Source organism: Podarcis liolepis (assembly GCF_965112155.1).
Source record: "Podarcis liolepis genome assembly, chromosome: 12".
NCBI classification, from domain to species: Eukaryota; Metazoa; Chordata; class Lepidosauria; order Squamata; family Lacertidae; genus Podarcis; species Podarcis liolepis.
In genome coordinates, this window is record NC_139563.1 from 37,662,753 (window position 1) to 37,679,766 (window position 17,014).

The 17,014-nt window shown below is 41.2% G+C and overlaps 1 protein-coding gene across 8 annotated transcripts in view; it reads left to right on the plus strand.

Annotated features, from left to right (window-relative positions):
* Window positions 1-17,014, plus strand: part of CREB5 (cAMP responsive element binding protein 5) — a 271,299-nt gene that overhangs the window by 157,002 nt on the left and 97,283 nt on the right. The window contains exon 1 of one of the 8 annotated variants that reach the window (XM_083468361.1): window positions 15,766-15,931. The exons of the other annotated variants lie outside the window; for them this stretch is intronic. Within the exon in view, the coding sequence (XP_083324487.1) occupies window positions 15,885-15,931 (47 nt within the window). The 5' untranslated portion in view covers window positions 15,766-15,884. Of the gene's footprint in view, window positions 1-15,765; window positions 15,932-17,014 lie in introns of those variants that run through there. 8 annotated transcript variants of the gene reach the window in all.

Sequence of the window (17,014 nt, forward strand, 5' to 3'; positions counted from 1 at the left end):
AAAATTCCTGCATCTGCAACATGATGTAGAAAAGTAAAATGGTTTTAACTAGCAACTGAGTATGGATGAGCTCTCCTATTCTTGCCTCAACTTAATTTGGAATTTATTTTTAATTTAAAAAAACAACAATAGGAATAGAGGAAATAATTTGTCCCAGTCAATCCATATATTCCATTTGTGCTCCAAAAGTGATACAATCCTAGGAGGACACTATCACAAGAAAATGAATATAAGGGGAAATGATAAATCTGTATGCTTATGAAAAGCTCCAGTCAAATCTCTGCTGTTCTCTGCAAGAGAGCAAAAACTGAACAGAAAACCTAATAAAGGATGAGTTTGTGAAGTTACCCTGCGTATTGTGTCTTAAAGGTTTGTAAATTGCCTTAGGTGCCTTTAGACAGAGAGTGCATTTTATAAATAAAATAAGGGAAAATATGTCCTTATGTGTGGTTTGGAGTGCTATAAAGTATGATAAATAGTTTTCACTGCACTTTCATCTTCTCCATTCTGGCTGATGGAAATCCTGCATTCTGTGATGCAACAACTGTTTTTGTTTCCTCTTGGGGGGGATGACAACATTTAAGAATGATTGCAAAACCATAGAGTTTTGGCTTCCGTCCTTGACGAAAAGGGAACACTCTTTAGTCCGAATTGAGACACAGCTTCCCTTGTTAGTTCCTCATCTGAAGCTCTATTCCTCTTTGTAACGTCATAAAAATGTTCTGCTTTTTGTAAAAACAAAACAATAAAACAGTGAAGAAGAACTGCTGGCACCTTGTGGTAAATGTCTGAATGAACGTTCAAATGATTATTTGAATTATTAATTGCACTTGTTCTTTCCTGATCATAGCTGGATTTTTGGCACCTATATTTGTCTTATCCCTCTGGCTTGGCTTTTATTTTTTATTTTTTTTATAAGATATTTATTGAGATTTTAAACAGTAAAAGAAACCTTCACACACAGAATAAAACAGAAAAATACATTAAAGTACATTAAAAAAGAAAAAAGAAAAAACCTAAAAAATATGAGAAAAAAAGAGAAAAAAGAAAAGAAGATAAAAAAGACATAAAAATCCAATTTTTAACTTATTATTTTCATAACCCTTCTTCCTGACTTCCTCACATCTCCCTTTTTTGTGTTCCTTTTTACACAACCCTATTCAGCAAATATCTTACCCTCTTTCAAATCTTGATCTATATTATAGATTTCAACCCAATGTGTCTCCAATTCTTCCTTTTATATCCTTTTGTTTACATTTGACACAATGTAATCTAATTTTTTTTCACCCTTGTCTTTTGAAACTTTTGTTACCTACTCCTTTTACCTATTTCACTGATGCCACATTGTCTTCATATCTTGCATCATTTTAACATTCCAACATTTTAACATTTTAACACTCCGATATTTTACAATGTTTTTGCAAATAGTCTTTAAACTTCTTCCAGTCCTCTTCCACTGACTCTTCTCCCAGGTCTCGAATTCTGCCAGTCATTTCTGCCAATTCCATGTAGTCTATCACTTGCATCTGCCATTCTTCCAGGGTGGGTAAATCTTGTGTCTTCCAGTACTTTGCGATGAGTATTCTTGCTGCTGTTGTCGCATACATAAAAAAGGTTCTGTCCTTCTTTGGCACCATTTGGCCGACAATGCCCAGTAGGAAGGCCTCTGGTTTCTTAAGGAAGGTATATTTAAATACCTTTTTTAGCTTGGCTTTTATTTACAGTAACCCCCTGTAGGATAAACTGTACACTGGGGCCACAGTCTACTGCCAGAAATGAGTAATTTATGGGCCTCTCTTAATCCCAGAGAGCATGGTCAGGGATGATGGGCGCTGTTGCCTAACAATATCTTAGCTACACCAGATCTAGACAACAAAGAACTGGAGATTCTCTCTTGTTGGCTTGGATCAGACATAGGCAAACTCGGCCCTCCAGATTTTTTGGGACATCAACTCCCATCATCCCTAGCTAACAGGACCAGTGGTCAGGGATGATGGGAATTGTCGTTCCAAAACATCTGGAGGGCTGGGTTTGCCTCTGCCTGGCTTGGATAATGAGCAAAACTCAATGTGAGACAACTGAACACTGATGAGGCTAAGGACTATGGGCAGCTTCTTTAAGGATCACCTAAAAATACAGATTTGCTGAACAAGACAAGGTTTATTTGGTAAAACATAGTTTATTAAACTATTTTTTATTGATAAAAATGGAAGCCTCTCTCTTTAGATTTTTATTTAATTGCTTCCAGTGGCATGCAGTGAAATTTTTCATAGAGGAACAGTTAGGGCTAGATGTGCCTGCTCACAAGGATGATGTGAGGGGGCCACGACATCATAAGCATTGTGCCTCCCTCCCTCGCTAAGCTGGCCAGAAGCTTCCTGGGCTTTGGGAAGGAGACGCCAGGCTTTAATACTTTAATTTAGCAGGAATATTTAGGGGACTAGCCTAGTCTTCCTAGTCCATTGACTGATCGCTTCTCAAGCTGTGCGGGGAAAATATTACCGTATTGGCCCGAATATAAGCCGCACCCGAATATAAGCTGCACCTTTAAACCTCAAGGGGGGGGGAGGAGGAAAAAGACAATACCCAAATATAAGATGCTCCCTTAAAATTCCACTGGCACTCAAACCCGTTCCGTTTTGCCTTATGTCTGTTTTAGCAGCGATTTTTGTAAAGTTGCGAATTTAAGCGAATTTTTTTTGGGGGGGGGAGGGGGAAGTGTGGCTTGTATTCGGGCCAATATGGTATCCAGTTTGGTTTCTCCTGTGGGTTAGACTTTCGGAGATTGAACTGAATGCCTGAACAAGGTTTGTTCTATGGTTTATGGTTTGTTTGGGAGAGCCAAACTATGACAAAATACAAAGCAATTTCACACTGGTTTTGGTGTTTATGTGTGTGGAGGGGTGAGTGGCTGGTGGTTGTTGTTGTTGAGGAACACAAATACAAAGCCTTTTCATGGAAATTGTTTTCCACTTCTTTGGGTCCTAGCCAAAGTATCCACTGAAAGTAACACAAATGAGGTAGTTAAAGTAACATTTAATTTGCTCAAATATATTAAATATGTTGCCTCGTGTGGTGCAGTGGCTAGAATGGTAGGGAGATCCAGGTGCTTGACCAGAAAGCAAATGTAAAAATAATGTGTTATCTGGATTCTACATTATTCATGCCTTCATATAACAGCAGGCATAGATGCTGATGGCCAGAATTGCAATTTTATTAGAATTATTAGACTTCTCTGTTTAAAAGGCATTATTAGAAAATCAAGAATACTTCAGAATGTAGAGCCTTTTTAAGCACGTGGGAGTGGGTGGGCAAATCACCTCATGATGACTTTTCCACTTGCGCAGAAAGGTGGTGTGAATGAGTCCCTGATGTGAAAATTGTGAATCACTTTGTTCATCTAAAAGTGCTATGAAAATACTGAAAATGCTTAATAATGATATCAGACATCGTGACTGAGTTTCCAAAGTTGGAAGATATACATTGCGGACAGAAGTGAAAATAGCTAACACAATGGTCTGGCTTGCACAGCGTGGTAAGGCAAACCATGCAGGCTTCCTGAAAGGAGATTCCAGCTGCCCTGCTTCTCCCTGGTTGTTTTGTTGCTGTGCATGGGTGCCAACCTGAATAAAATATTGTGGAGGCCCAAGTAAGCCCTGCCTCACATAATCGATCACATGACGCAGTGCATACACACCATTTGAATGGGAATGCCCATCAACTTTGGGTTGGGGGCCAAGACCCCTCAAATATTTTATTTTGTGGGCCAAAGACCCCACAGCCCCTAGGCGTTTGGCTCATATGTGACTGTGCCATGCTAAAGTAAGTTATAGTTTGGCTTAGCATGTCCTCCAAACCCAGGTTCAGGGATTAGCTTTCTCAACACTGTCACTGTGGTTTGTTTTGGCGCAATATGGCATGTGAACTAGGCTAAGACGCCAGATAGGACCAAGTTCTGATGCTGGGATGCTAGATACGGAATCGTTTGAGTGATGCACTGTTCTTTATGAAGCAAAATCATTTATTTGAAACCTCATCTATTCTTACAACAACAGATAATGGTCTGAGGAAAGACCAGCTATTTTTTTGCATGGATAATCGCAGAAGAAGGAAAACAATCACACTCAAAGTGCCCTGCTTGTTATGGCTGTCAGTAGTATGCTATAATGTCTTAATAGGCCAAAGATGCAGAACAAACTAGATTGACAACCGAGGCAAAATTAAAACAAACCAAACAAAACAGAAGGAAGACAAAATCAACCAAAGCTTTAAAGATAATCAACCAAATACTAGTTGGAATTAATGGCCCTTTGAGCGTGCTGCGATGCTTGCCAAGTTCAGACCCGCTGGCATTTTACCAAAGATAGTGAATGAATATGCAAGAGGCCTTCTCAAGAGTGATTCCTGATGTGGTTTTTCGGGACCTTTGCCTTCGGTACTGATGGCAAGCTACCCTGGCTAATTTCAATTGCCACCACGGGGGTTATATAGCATGGGATTGCTGTGAAGTTAGATAAAAACTAGATGTTTGCCCTGTGTATGTAGAAGATTAAAACGAAGGAATCATGTTGTTTAGTGAAAACAGTTTCCTTGGGAACACTGGAATCGTTTTACGTTGCTGCATGATGTAATTAGCTGGGTTCAACATTTAAAGTGGGGGTAACCATATGAGTATAAATAAATACAAATTCTCATTGCCCAGCCCTGTGCATGTTTACTTGGAAAGGATTAACTCAGCGGGGCTTACTCTCGAGTAAACATGCATAGGATTTTGGCCTGATTACTTTTCATTGTCCCGTAATTCAGGTCCATGCAAAAAAGCTGAAGCCAAAATTATTTGGATTCCTCTGTTTCAGGAGGGGGAGGAAGTCTGCATGAAGGGAGTACAGCCAAAATGCATAAAATTATGAGTTGGCTGGGAAAAGTGAGCAGGGAATAGTTGCTTACCCTTTCAGATAATGCGAAAAGTATGACAAGGGCACCCAATGAAAATAACACATAGCAGGTTTCAAACAAACAAAAGGATTGTTGTTTCCGCACATAGGTGACCTCGGGAACTCTTTGCAAGCCGAAAAAGAAACAGCCAAGACTAAAAAATGGAATTTAAGAAAGGAGCCGATAACCTCAAGGAAGGAAGGAATTTCAATATCTACTAAAACCGCCTTTGCACTTTCTCTTATCCCGAGGTAGGAGCTTCAACCTTGGATTTATTTGCATAAGTCGGGGGTTAATCCAAGGCTGAAGTGACAAATTGCCTCTGGATGATATGTGCCTCTCCACTTTGTGTCAGAAGTGACAGTCTAGGAAACGTCATTATCTGAAAAAGCATGCAAAGTTAAACATTAACTTGAGTGGAATTTGAGATGAAAAACAAGATGCGAAGGTGACTGTGAAATTCTATTCATTTCTACTCAGAAGTAAGTCCCGTTGTGTTAAGAATATGCCCTGCTTGATCAGACCACTGTTCTCATGGTAGCAAACCAGATGCCCATGGGAAGGCCTGGAAGCAAGACCCGAGCGCAACAGGTCTCTGCTCCCCACATATAATTCCCAGCAACCGAGGCATTCAGGGGCATAGTGCCCTGGCAGTTGAAGCAGAGCAGAGCCCTTGTGCCTAATGACCATGCCTTGACAGCCGCCTTCTCCATGAATTGGTCTAATCCTCTTATAAAGCCATCCAAGTTAGTGACCATCAACACAACTTGTGGGAGCCAAAGCCATAAGTTAACTATGGAACTCAGCACAAGGACACTGACTCAAGCAAATGTCTATAGGACTGCACTTAGGAACTGTGTTCCTGTTCGCAGACCAGTTGTCTTAATGATTCCTACATTAGAAGAATTGTATCTCACAGTTCACTCAACAGCAAGAAACACTATTTGTGTCACATGGTTTGCAACACCAAAGTCATACCCTCCAACATTTCGCCAATGCAAATACCGACGTCCTATTCCACCACCATTACAGTGGTACCTTGGTTGTCAAACGGCTTGGCTCCCGAACAAATCGGCTCCCGAACGCCGCAAACCCGGAAGTAAGTGTTCCGGTTTGCAAACGTTTTTTGGAAGCCGAACTTCTGAGGCTTCTGATTGAGTGCAGGAAGCTCCTGCAGCCAATCGGAAGCCTTGCCTTGGTTTTTGAACAGTTCTGGGAGTTCAACAGACTAAGTTCGACAACCAAGGTATGGCTGTATTATTATTATTATTATTATTATTATTATTATTATTATTATTATTATTAATAATAATAAATCACCCATCTGACTGGGTTGCCCCAGCCGCTCAGGGTAGCTTCTGACACATATAAAAACATAATAAAACGTTAAAAATTAAAGAACTTCCTTATAGAAGGGCTGCCTTCAGATGGCTTGGGGGTTGGATAACTCCATAATCTCCAACATTTCTCCAGTGTAAATAAGGGTGTCCTACCATACCCTTAGACATTTCTCCGATGGAAATAGAGATGTCCTAAGGCAGGGGCGAAAGTAGGCTGCATCTCGCCTGGGTCAAAGACCCAGTTTAGCACACCATCCCATGCAAAGTTGCATACACACACTCAATGGTTGGGAGCCTCAATGGCACCCTCTGGAGGCTTCGCCCAGGTAAAAAAAAACAAAAAAACTGGCTAGCCCCTCCCCACCCCCTGCTACAGCTCTGCCTAAGGAAGAGCAGGACATTTCGAGATCAAATCAGAAACCAGGATGGTTTCTGTAAATCCAGGGCTGTCCTTAGGAAATATGGGCACTTGAAGGATCTGCAAATTTTGCATATATTTGGAAGGGCCTTCTCAGCAAAGTCTCTGTTGAAATAGAAGAGAAGAGTGAGAAGGTAACACTGAAAAGCCTTCAGATTTTCAGCTGAGGCTAATTCGTAACTCTCCCATCAGGCCTTAATGAATTGAGTGTTGAGCTAATTCAAATGTGTTATGGCCAGCCACATGCCAGAACCTGTCACTTGAGCAGTCAGTTTTATGATGAGTTCCAAGCTAGCAACTGATGAGGCTCTTAAGTTTTGTCTTTGCACTTCACTATGCATTTGGAAATGGATCATTCAGCAAGACAGATCAATATTAGACCACTAAGCTAAGGTAGAACAGATACGACATTTTGTTCACACTTAGATAACTGAATGGGGAAAGAGAATTGTTTATATAAGATATTCAGTCAAAATTGCCTTTGTCACTAGTCTTGTATGGTACTAGTTTGTACCAGTCAACTGTTTGTTTTCTTAAAACCATGATTGCATCTCCTTGCAGTTTTTATGCACAGGTTGGGAGTAGCTTCGAGCCTAATTAATGTGAAAAACACCCTACATAATTTTTAAAACACTTGGGGGGGGGGGGTTCTACAGGAATTGTTGGGTTACTTATAGGCACCTATGTTTTACAACTGTAATTTAAAAATCTGTATAATTGGACCACATGGCTCAAAGATAGTAATTGGATACAGAAGACTTAATTTCCAGGTCGCCGGCACAATGCTGGCTTAAGGCTATTTCACCTATATAGGTCTATATGAAAATGAATAGGCAGATTTCTCACCCCATTTCCTATGGGGCAAATGTCAACAACTTGAAACAAAAAAAAGAGCCCTCTACTCCAGTTGACACTAACTGACTTTGACAATCTCACCTGAGAGGTACTGGATAGAATAGGAAGAAGGCTTAGGAAATCTCTAGAGGGTTCATGGCGGGCAACATTGATATGAGGACTTAGACAAATATTTCACAATCGCATGCCTCAAGGATATTGCTAAAGTCTAGCCCCACCTAAATATGGGAATCACATGTCTGTTGTCCCCATTGTAGGTTCTCAAACATACAAATACATTACAGTTCGGAACACTTTTACTCTACTACATGCAGATTTAAAACAGATTTGATCTGTTTTTCTTATGTAATAAGAATGCAGTGGTACCTCAGGTTAAGAACCTAATTTATTCCGGAAGTCCGTTCTTAACCTGAAACTGTTCTTAACCTGAGGTACCACTTTAGTTAATGGGGCCTCCTGCTGCTGCTGCCGCCGCCGCGCGATTTCTGTTCTCATTCTGAGGTAAAGTTCTTAACCCGAGGTACTATTTCTGGGTTAGCGGAGTCTGTAACCTGAAGCGTCTGTAACCCGAGGTACCACTGTACTGATGCAATGTAAGAGTTCCACAATCAAATGACCTGACTTTTCTCATTTATTTTAAGCAGTCACAAGAAGCTGTGATTTTGATCAGCATAGTGGCATTCGGGGAGCAGGAGTCAACTCTTCGCCCCATCCCATTTTCCTGATCAAATTTACATCCTGAAGCTCTTGCATCCTGAAGCACTTGTATTGTGCCAGCTTTTCCCATTGGACGGTAAAGCTGGGAAAGGGATTTAGATCTGGAAAATGACGTACTGGTAAAGGTGAATTCCTCCAGTCCACCAAACTCCTGCTGTAATCAAAATTAGAGCCCTGCAGTTGTCTTAAAACAGGAACATCATCGCATATCTCCTGTATTGCCTATGGTTTGGCATTCTCTGATTTTAATCAGTTTTTGTGCCTTCAAATGCTATCTGGAGGTATTTTCTCCCCACTCAGAGCTATCTTATTTCAGAATAATTTTGGCATCTCGCTTCGCAGCGAGGCATGCTCTGCCTCTATCAATGTAGCCTTGTGGATAAAATTTCTCTATGGTTCTGTCCACTACAAAAACATAGGACACCCAAGTCGAACTGAACACTGAATAACTCCACATGGTTTTTGCAGCGGTCTGTGACCGAAAGGGTTCACTGGAAGCAATTTGCAAAGAAGTCCTTAGGAAACCACCTGGATGGTTATTTTAAATTAAAAAAGGAAGAGATGTCACATTTTTTTAAAAAAAATAAAAAATAATAATGCTAGGTTTAAGTCTTTGTACATGTGATAGTCATTAAAGCTTATTTAACCCTGAAATTTGCTGGCCCTCTTGATTCCACTGGGACTAGAAGGATCTTGGGTTGAAAAGGAAAAATAATGTCTGTGAAAATGAGTCTTCCCTCAATGGAGAACAATTATTTCAGAATTATTCTCGCCCATACAAATGGTAATATAGGCATATATATTTTTTTCCAGCTTATGCAATCTATAGTTTGCAACACATCACATAGATTAGTTCAGATGGAGCAGCTCGATTTAGATGATTTGATACCATTCTAATCAGTGGAAGTAGCATCAGCTGAAATTCAAGCACTCCAGTTGTGAACCGTAGCTGTAGTAAAGAAATGAGTCTGCCCCAGTTGTAATCAGTCAGTGAGAAAGTTGTTTTGGATGCGAAACACAGAAAAGAGAGGCTAGGCAAAGAGAAATTGTTAACTTACCAAAAGTTATTAGAGTGGAATCAAGGAGACTGCAAAGTGAAAACAAGGGAATAACTAACAAGGGGAAGCCAATGGTTTTCTCACAATTTACTTGGTATAGAACAAAAAAAGACTGACTTTGAAATACAATTGTGTGCGGATGGTGGACATGTTATTGCGAAAATGTATGAATTACTGTTGAAAATTGAAATGCAAGAAGAACAAGTTAAAGAACAGTGGGAACCTATGTGGACCAAAGGTTAAAATACACACTGTGTTAGGATTTAAAAGAAAACTTGTATAAAATGACGTGTCAATAGTATTTAACTCCTGAGAAGCTATTTAGAACGTATAAAAATATTCCAAATAAGTGTTGGAATTGTGGTGAAGGTGGAAGGACATTTTACCATGATAGGTGGACATGTAAAAAATCCAAAAAAATATTGGACATGAATGCATACACTGATACGGAGATTTTTGAAGGTTAATTTTCAACTGAAACCAGAGCTCTTGCTGCTAGGGTTTATGGACATACAATTAGAAAAAGACTCTGGAACTTTGGCAGTGGGACTTTTATATGCACAAAGATGGAAAGGCTCATCATTGCCAACTATGGAGGAATGGACTTAGCTGAAATGGCATAATTGACATATTTAATCAGAGAAAAGCCGTTGTTAACATTTACTAAAGATTTGAAACCTCTCTTAGACTTTTTGCGTGAAAAACAAAATGAACTATTGGCATTGGGGTTTGAGGATTGAAGATAATTTTAGACTATAGAAAGTGCCTTTACTGGGTGTTATGTTGGTGTGGATGAGTTGAATAATGTTTATATATAGCAGACAGATGAAGAATCAGAGGTTCTTTATTTTCTTAACTTCCTTCCTTCCTTCTTTTTCTTTATCTCCTCTCTCTTTCTCTCCCCTTCATTCCATCTCTACTTCTCCATCCTTTTCCCTCTCCTCTCCTCTCCTCTCCTCTCCTCCCCTCCCCTCCCCTCCCCTTTCTTTCCCCCCTTTTCTTTTCGGTCTGTCTTGTTATTTAGATTAACATTTTAATTAGATTAACATTTTGATTAAAAAGATAATAGATAATCATCTTTGTATCCCTTTCCCCAAACTCTAATAAAATTTATTTTTTTAAAAATAGAGAAAGTTGTTTTAGATGAAGACATCATGTTCAGGCTCAAATGTCTTGATCCTGGTCATGTTTTCTTGGATGTAAGTCCCACTTACCGTAACTCCAGTAGAACCTACTTCATGGTGAATTTAGGGCTTGTACGTCGGCACTGTTTGTTTGTTTGTACATAGGTGTGCACAAATGTATTTTTAATTAAACAACAATCTGTTTCAAGTTATGGATACACGTTCTAGACTTTTAAACATTTGAAATGCTTTTTCCCTGTGCTTGCTTCAGCTGATGGTGCTCTTGCCAAATAATTGCTGGGTGGTGTGATTTTCAAAGCGTACACATTGCTCCTTTGTGCAGAGATACGAGCTTTGCAGCCAGAGTAGTGGAATTGTTAACCGTGCTTACATCAGACAGCTGTGATATCTGCCACACCACCCTCTCCCCAAGGATGAGATACGCTGCAGGGAGGGGGGCTATAAACATTCCTCAGCTAGTCTGCAAAATTGGAGCCATGGGCACTGTTCTGAAGTTGGATCCCTTTGGAATTAAAATATCATTTGCTTCCCATCCCGTCAGCCTCTATTCTTCAGTACGTCTGGATGTTAGAAATACTGTAAATGAGGAATGCAGGAAGAAGAGAAAGGGAAGGAGAACAGAAAGGAATAAAGTTAATACACACATGAAAAGGTGCAGCTTTGGTATCTGAGTGAGATTTCCTCTGGACTACAGGAAATCCTACATCATTTACAGGTCACAGGAAGGAAAAGGGGATAACAGTGTTTCCTGTAAGGTTTTTTTTTTGGGGGGGGGTGTCAACAGACCTTGAAAATACCTGAGTTGGAAGTGACTTTTTAATACCCTCAAACCAGTCGTCTTGTTTTTAACTCCATTTAAGCATTTAGCTTCATTCAAAAACACATTTTGATTGTCTGAGAAACAGTTGATCCTGAATTGTTCCTCCTCTCACCTGTGTAACGACCACAGAACGGATAACCGAGGTGCCGAAATGTAATGCATCTTTTCCCCATCTTTTTCGAAAAGTGTGATGTGTAGTAGACGAACCTTTTATTCATTTTATGAAACCTATTAATTATGATGCAATGTTGACTTCACTGACCACCACATTCTACTGAACACCCCTTTCCTTTTGAAAGGTTCTGTACTATAAGACAATATTTATAGTTAGTATACAGGTCCAGTATTGTAGCCTGTTGCACAGAGAGGCACTTTGGAGAACAGAATCGTGTGCAGGGACCCCAACTTCACTGTACAGGGGTGCTTTCTTCCTATGAGCCAGTGTTGGAAACTACACCATTGGGGTTGCTGGATTGGGGTTGTGGAAAAGAAATATAAGCAACCACGCAAAGAAGATTTCTGGAACCGACAAAGAATGAACATGGGTGTAAACCTATGTTCAGGTTGATATAAGAATATTGTGCATCCGGCAGTTGTCAGCTTCCTTGTGTCAGTGAAAACATTTAACAGGAAGGGTTGAGCAGCAAATAAACCTCTTTCCTGCTTGTCTCAAATATGCAATACAATCCCCTGCATGTGCTGCCATGGCTATAGCACATGGGTAGGCAAACTAAGGCCTGGGGGCCGGATCCGGCCCAATCACCTTCTCAATCTGTCCCCCGGACAGTCTGGAAATCAGCATGTTTTTACATGAGTAGAATGTGTCCTTTTATTTAAAATGCATCTCTGGGTTATTTGTGGGGCATAGGAATTTTCCCCTTCAAAATATAGTCTGCCCCCCCCCCCCAAGGTCTGAGGGACAGTGGACTGGCCCCCTGCTGAAAAGGTTTGCTGACCCCTGCTATAGCAGATAAGGCTGGGCTATAGCCATACCTTCTAGAGATGGATGAGTGCTACACTTGCAACAAATTGACTTGCAAAATCACGTGACATGATCCAGAAAAAGAAACATATTTTTATTTTATTTTTTTACGATTTGAGATTATTTTTCTGAGCCTTTGGGGTTGCCACATGTCCTCTTTTCCCAGGACACGCCCTCTTTTTCACGAGCACAGTCGTCATAGTGATCCCTAGTTAAAAGTAGAAGTTGGCAAATGTGCTCTCTTTTTTGCTCTACAAAATATGGCAGCCCTAGAATGATCATATGTTCAGTCTCTTACTTGTGCCCCATTGAATGCACTCAGTAGAGGAAAATTAAGAGGCCACAGGGGCAAAATGGAGCTTCTCCCCAGTGGAGGACCCACATGTAAATAATGGAAATGAATGAAGGTACCATGCAGTGTGCGGCCTGTCGTTTTACACACTTACAGATGCTGAGGTCTGTTCTGAACTGTGATAACATGTTACCAGACCATTACAGTTTTTAGATGTGTGTTTAACTAAAAAAGCAAGCAGATTCTTGGCTTTTAAATCCATATAAGAGAGGCTATTGCAGAGTAAATGGGTGCAGTAACTCATGCATCAGTCATCAGCAATGTCTGACCGGAGACAGGGGTTGGGTCCTGGTAGTGATCATTGGTTTGTATATAAGGGTGTTACAGGCATGCCCTATTTTCATCTGTAGGAACTTGGAGACTATGTGAGTTATGGCTTTTGCTTTTTTTAATGGTTTTGCTTTCCTTTTATTTATGAACCTGCCATCCTACATTAGGAATGGTGTTAGAAACATTTATTCAGTTGTTGGGTTTTTTATTTATTAAAAAAAACCTTTAAAACCAGATATTCCAAATCATATCTGTAAGTACCATGTCGTCTTTGAAATTTGGCTCCCAAGACTTAAACGCATTGAAATCCATAAGAAAAAAATTAGAACTGAACAACCGGAACCTTTTTTTTTTTTTTTACAAGAGACTTGCAATCATTATATTTTTATTATTTTATTTATAAAATGTATACCGCCATCCTTTAGAATATTATTTTGCAGGGCAACTGGGAAATAAAAACAGAGGTGCTTTTGCATGTTGTTCAGTTGAAAGTAGCTTGGAAATAAAAGAAAGCTTTAAGAGTGATTAAACTTCTTTTTATTATGTTACAGAAGACGAGAAATCAATAACTGGTCATTCAGACATAAATGAGTTATGCAGGCCAATGACACAATGAACCAAACTTTATAACTACATATGATACTGTCAAGCCACCGACTTCAGTGGCGCCAGGAATAATTATGGCTGATCACCTCTAATTCCAAGCTGTTTCACTTGGTAACACTGTCACTTTCACTGGCCACATAGTATTAGTATCAAGTGAGTTTGCCCGATCCACAGAAAGGAATATGCCCTCCTTTATTATTTCCCTCCATACCCAACTCGCAGCTGTAGATATTAGTCCCCAGAGATAGCAACAATTCATAGCTGTAACCAAACTGTCTGAAAATAACAGAGATGTTTTCTTAAATTTAAGTGATGGTCATGCCCATCGAGCTGGGAAAAAGTGATTTATCTTACAGGGGATATTTATTCTTCACCTCTGTAGAATCATCATTTATGACAGCGGCTCCTGCTGCTGCAATTTGCACAACGGAAGCATCTTAGAAATGGGCTGCTGTTAAAATAACGGCAGCCACACAAGGTGCTTTTACACTACAGCACTTTAGCAGTCCTCATAAGGTATTCTCCTGCAATGTGCTACAAGCGATGGTGTGCTGCAGTTATTTTCCCATCCACATCTCAGAGGCACATCACTCTCTTTCACTTCCCATAACTCCTGAACAACTAGTAGTGTGAAATGTTAAAATCAAGTGGTACATAGATAAACTGGTATTCTCTAGCCAAGCCCTCCAGCCTTTTATTAGACATTAGTTGGCTAGAGTATGGCGCTCATAACACCAAGGTTGCGGGTTCGATCCATACACAGGACAGCTGCATAGGCCTGTATTGCAGGGGTTTGGACTGGGTGATTCTCAGGGTCCCTTCCAACGTTATGATTCTATGATTATTAGACTTTGCGCAATCAACCATGCACTGTCAGGTCTGCTGCAGAAATGAATGTTAATGGCAGCCTGGATTCAAATTCCCAGGAGATCACAATAAAAAAAATCCTTCCAGTAGCACCTATAAGACCAACTAAGTTCTAAGTAAGTTAGGTATCTGAAGAAGTGTGCTTGCACACGAAAGCTCATACCAAGAACTAACTTAGTTGGTCTTATAGGTGCTACTGGAAGGATTTTTTTTATTTTGACTATGGCAGACCAACACGGCTACCTATCTGTACCAGGAGATCACAAATCTCTTGATTCTTCCACCAGCTGACACTGTTGTTACCAGACATAGCAACTGTTTTAACAACAACCACAATAAAACCCTTTTACTTTCTTTTTGTGCTAGCGCGGTAGTATCTGCTTCCCTCGAGGGAAGCACTGAATCGGTGCAAGAGGTTCACTGCCGATGTGGTGTGCGCCGAGGACACGCAATGGTTTTGAAAAAGTGAAATAAAATGGTGGTCACGGGAGATGAAGTGGTTTTAAAAAAAACAAAAACCTAAGAGGCAGGAAATGGAGACAGGTGTCACGTCAGCGAGCCTCTCCTCACATGATGGTAGTGCGATCCTGATGGAAGGAGAGAAAACTGCTAACACACACACACCAGAGGTTGCGGGGGGGGGGGGAGCAAGTGTGGGAATTAATAACAATAGAATGCCAGCTATGAAAACGTTTTTAAAGAATTGCCTGGCTCCTCGGAGCAGAGCTTTTCCTGGGCTGTTACTACCAAGTCAGCACCATTCATTCCCTATGAAGTGGGCCCTGGGCTGGCCTTCAGGAACAAGGGCAACTCTTCGATTTAAGACTTCTTGACAGATATGTCTGCGTTCATTTCCCTATAAGCCTAAGCATATTTCAAATAGTTTCTCTCTCCTGTTCCTGCTTGTTTCACCTCCTCTTTCCATAGCTGCTTTCCTCCCATTTGCAAGTCCTCCCTTTCTTCTTCTTCTTCCTTGGGGTCTTAAAATGTGCGGGATTGCGCCTCTCTCTGTGTGTGTAGCATCTTCTGAGGGGGGGAAGAAAGCAAACACACACACACACACACACACACACACACACAACCATTAAATTTCCGACAGCCCCGTTCCCGGGGTCTGACTGTGATCTCGCCCAGGCAGCTGCTCGGGCCCTTGTGAGGCGGCACTGTTTCTCCCAGTGTTTACCCGTTTCCAATGGCAATTGCACCACCAAGTCTCTGTGCGTCTGGAACTTCGCCTGGGGCTGTTTTGGTTGCATTGAAGTTTTTCAGCTTCAGCTCTGCCAGATTTAAATGGTGACTTCACTAGCATCGAGCTAAAAAGGAGAAAGGGAGGAGGAGGAGGGAGAGAGGCAGGCGTAGAAGAGAGAGAGAGAGAGAGAGAGAGAGAGAGAGAGAGAGAGAGAGAGAGGGCCAGAGCATTACATCACCATTTGGACTGGAATCAAATGGGAAGGATATGACTCACTCGGGCTAGTTAAGCTTTGGCTCAGGTTCTCGATACACTCATTCCAGGGCTCTCATGTTCTGCACCTCAGCAGGGAATTCAGACCCAGTGATGTCCATGAGGTTTGTTTTTAATTTTCCTTTTCTGATCGCGCTCTGCTCTCGCACGACTTACTACTACCATTCCTCCTCCTCTTACTACCACCAGTCAGACGACCACCTTTCTCTTGCTTTTATTTTTTTTTGCCTCTTGATTCATTTCCTCTGGGAGCATATATATATCTCTCTCGTCCTCCCCACCCGCCCCCTTGTCCTTCTCTGCACTTCGGTGCAGTTTGCTTTCTGCTTACAAACATCCTCCTCCTCCTCCTCCATAAAGAGTTGTGGAGCAGACCCTCCGATCTGCACCGGCCCAAGCGAGGGAGCGCAGCAAAGTTTCGAGCGAAGTTTCTTCCGAGGCTGCTGCTTCCTCCCCTCCCTCCTTCCCTGGCGTTGCTCTTTCGTTCCTAATCGGAGGAGACAGGGAGAGAGTTAAACTGCAGGGACCAATCATTGGGATGGTGATGTAATGTTGGAGCTGCAGGGTAGTTAAGTAATGTGAGATGTAGGGGGTCAGGGTTGCAAAGCGTTTACCTGCTCTCGAGGGGGTTTAAGTTTATTATCAGTTGCAGTGACTGCAACTGGCTTCAGACAGCAACCCCTAATTATTCACAGACTGCCCTTTTTTATCTTTTATTATTCAATGTAAAACTATAGTATAGTGTTTTCCTTTTCCTTTCTTTAAAAAAAGAAATCCCAACCTGATATTATCACAGCTGCGAATTATTTTCTGCTAGAATACACACACACACACACACACACACACACAGAGTTTTGAAACTGGGTTTTGAGGAAGGGCTTTGGGGGGACGACTGCTTTTGAAATGAGACTGGTCAATTTGAGATCAGTTAACTGCTGTCTAATAGAGCGCATAAAAGGTTTCGCTGGTAAAGATACGCTCTCTAGGATATAAATCATTTAGGGTTGTGATTTGTGCGCCGTGTCCCAAAGGTGCCACTCAGGGCTTCCAGCTAATGCTTTGCCAACGCAGTTCTGCAAGCCATGCAACCACTTATTTATGTCGGTGGGGGAACTTACAACCAAAGCGATTTCAGGACTGTGGCTCCTGGGCGTTCACACTCTTGCTCTCTGTAGCAAAGAGTCCCT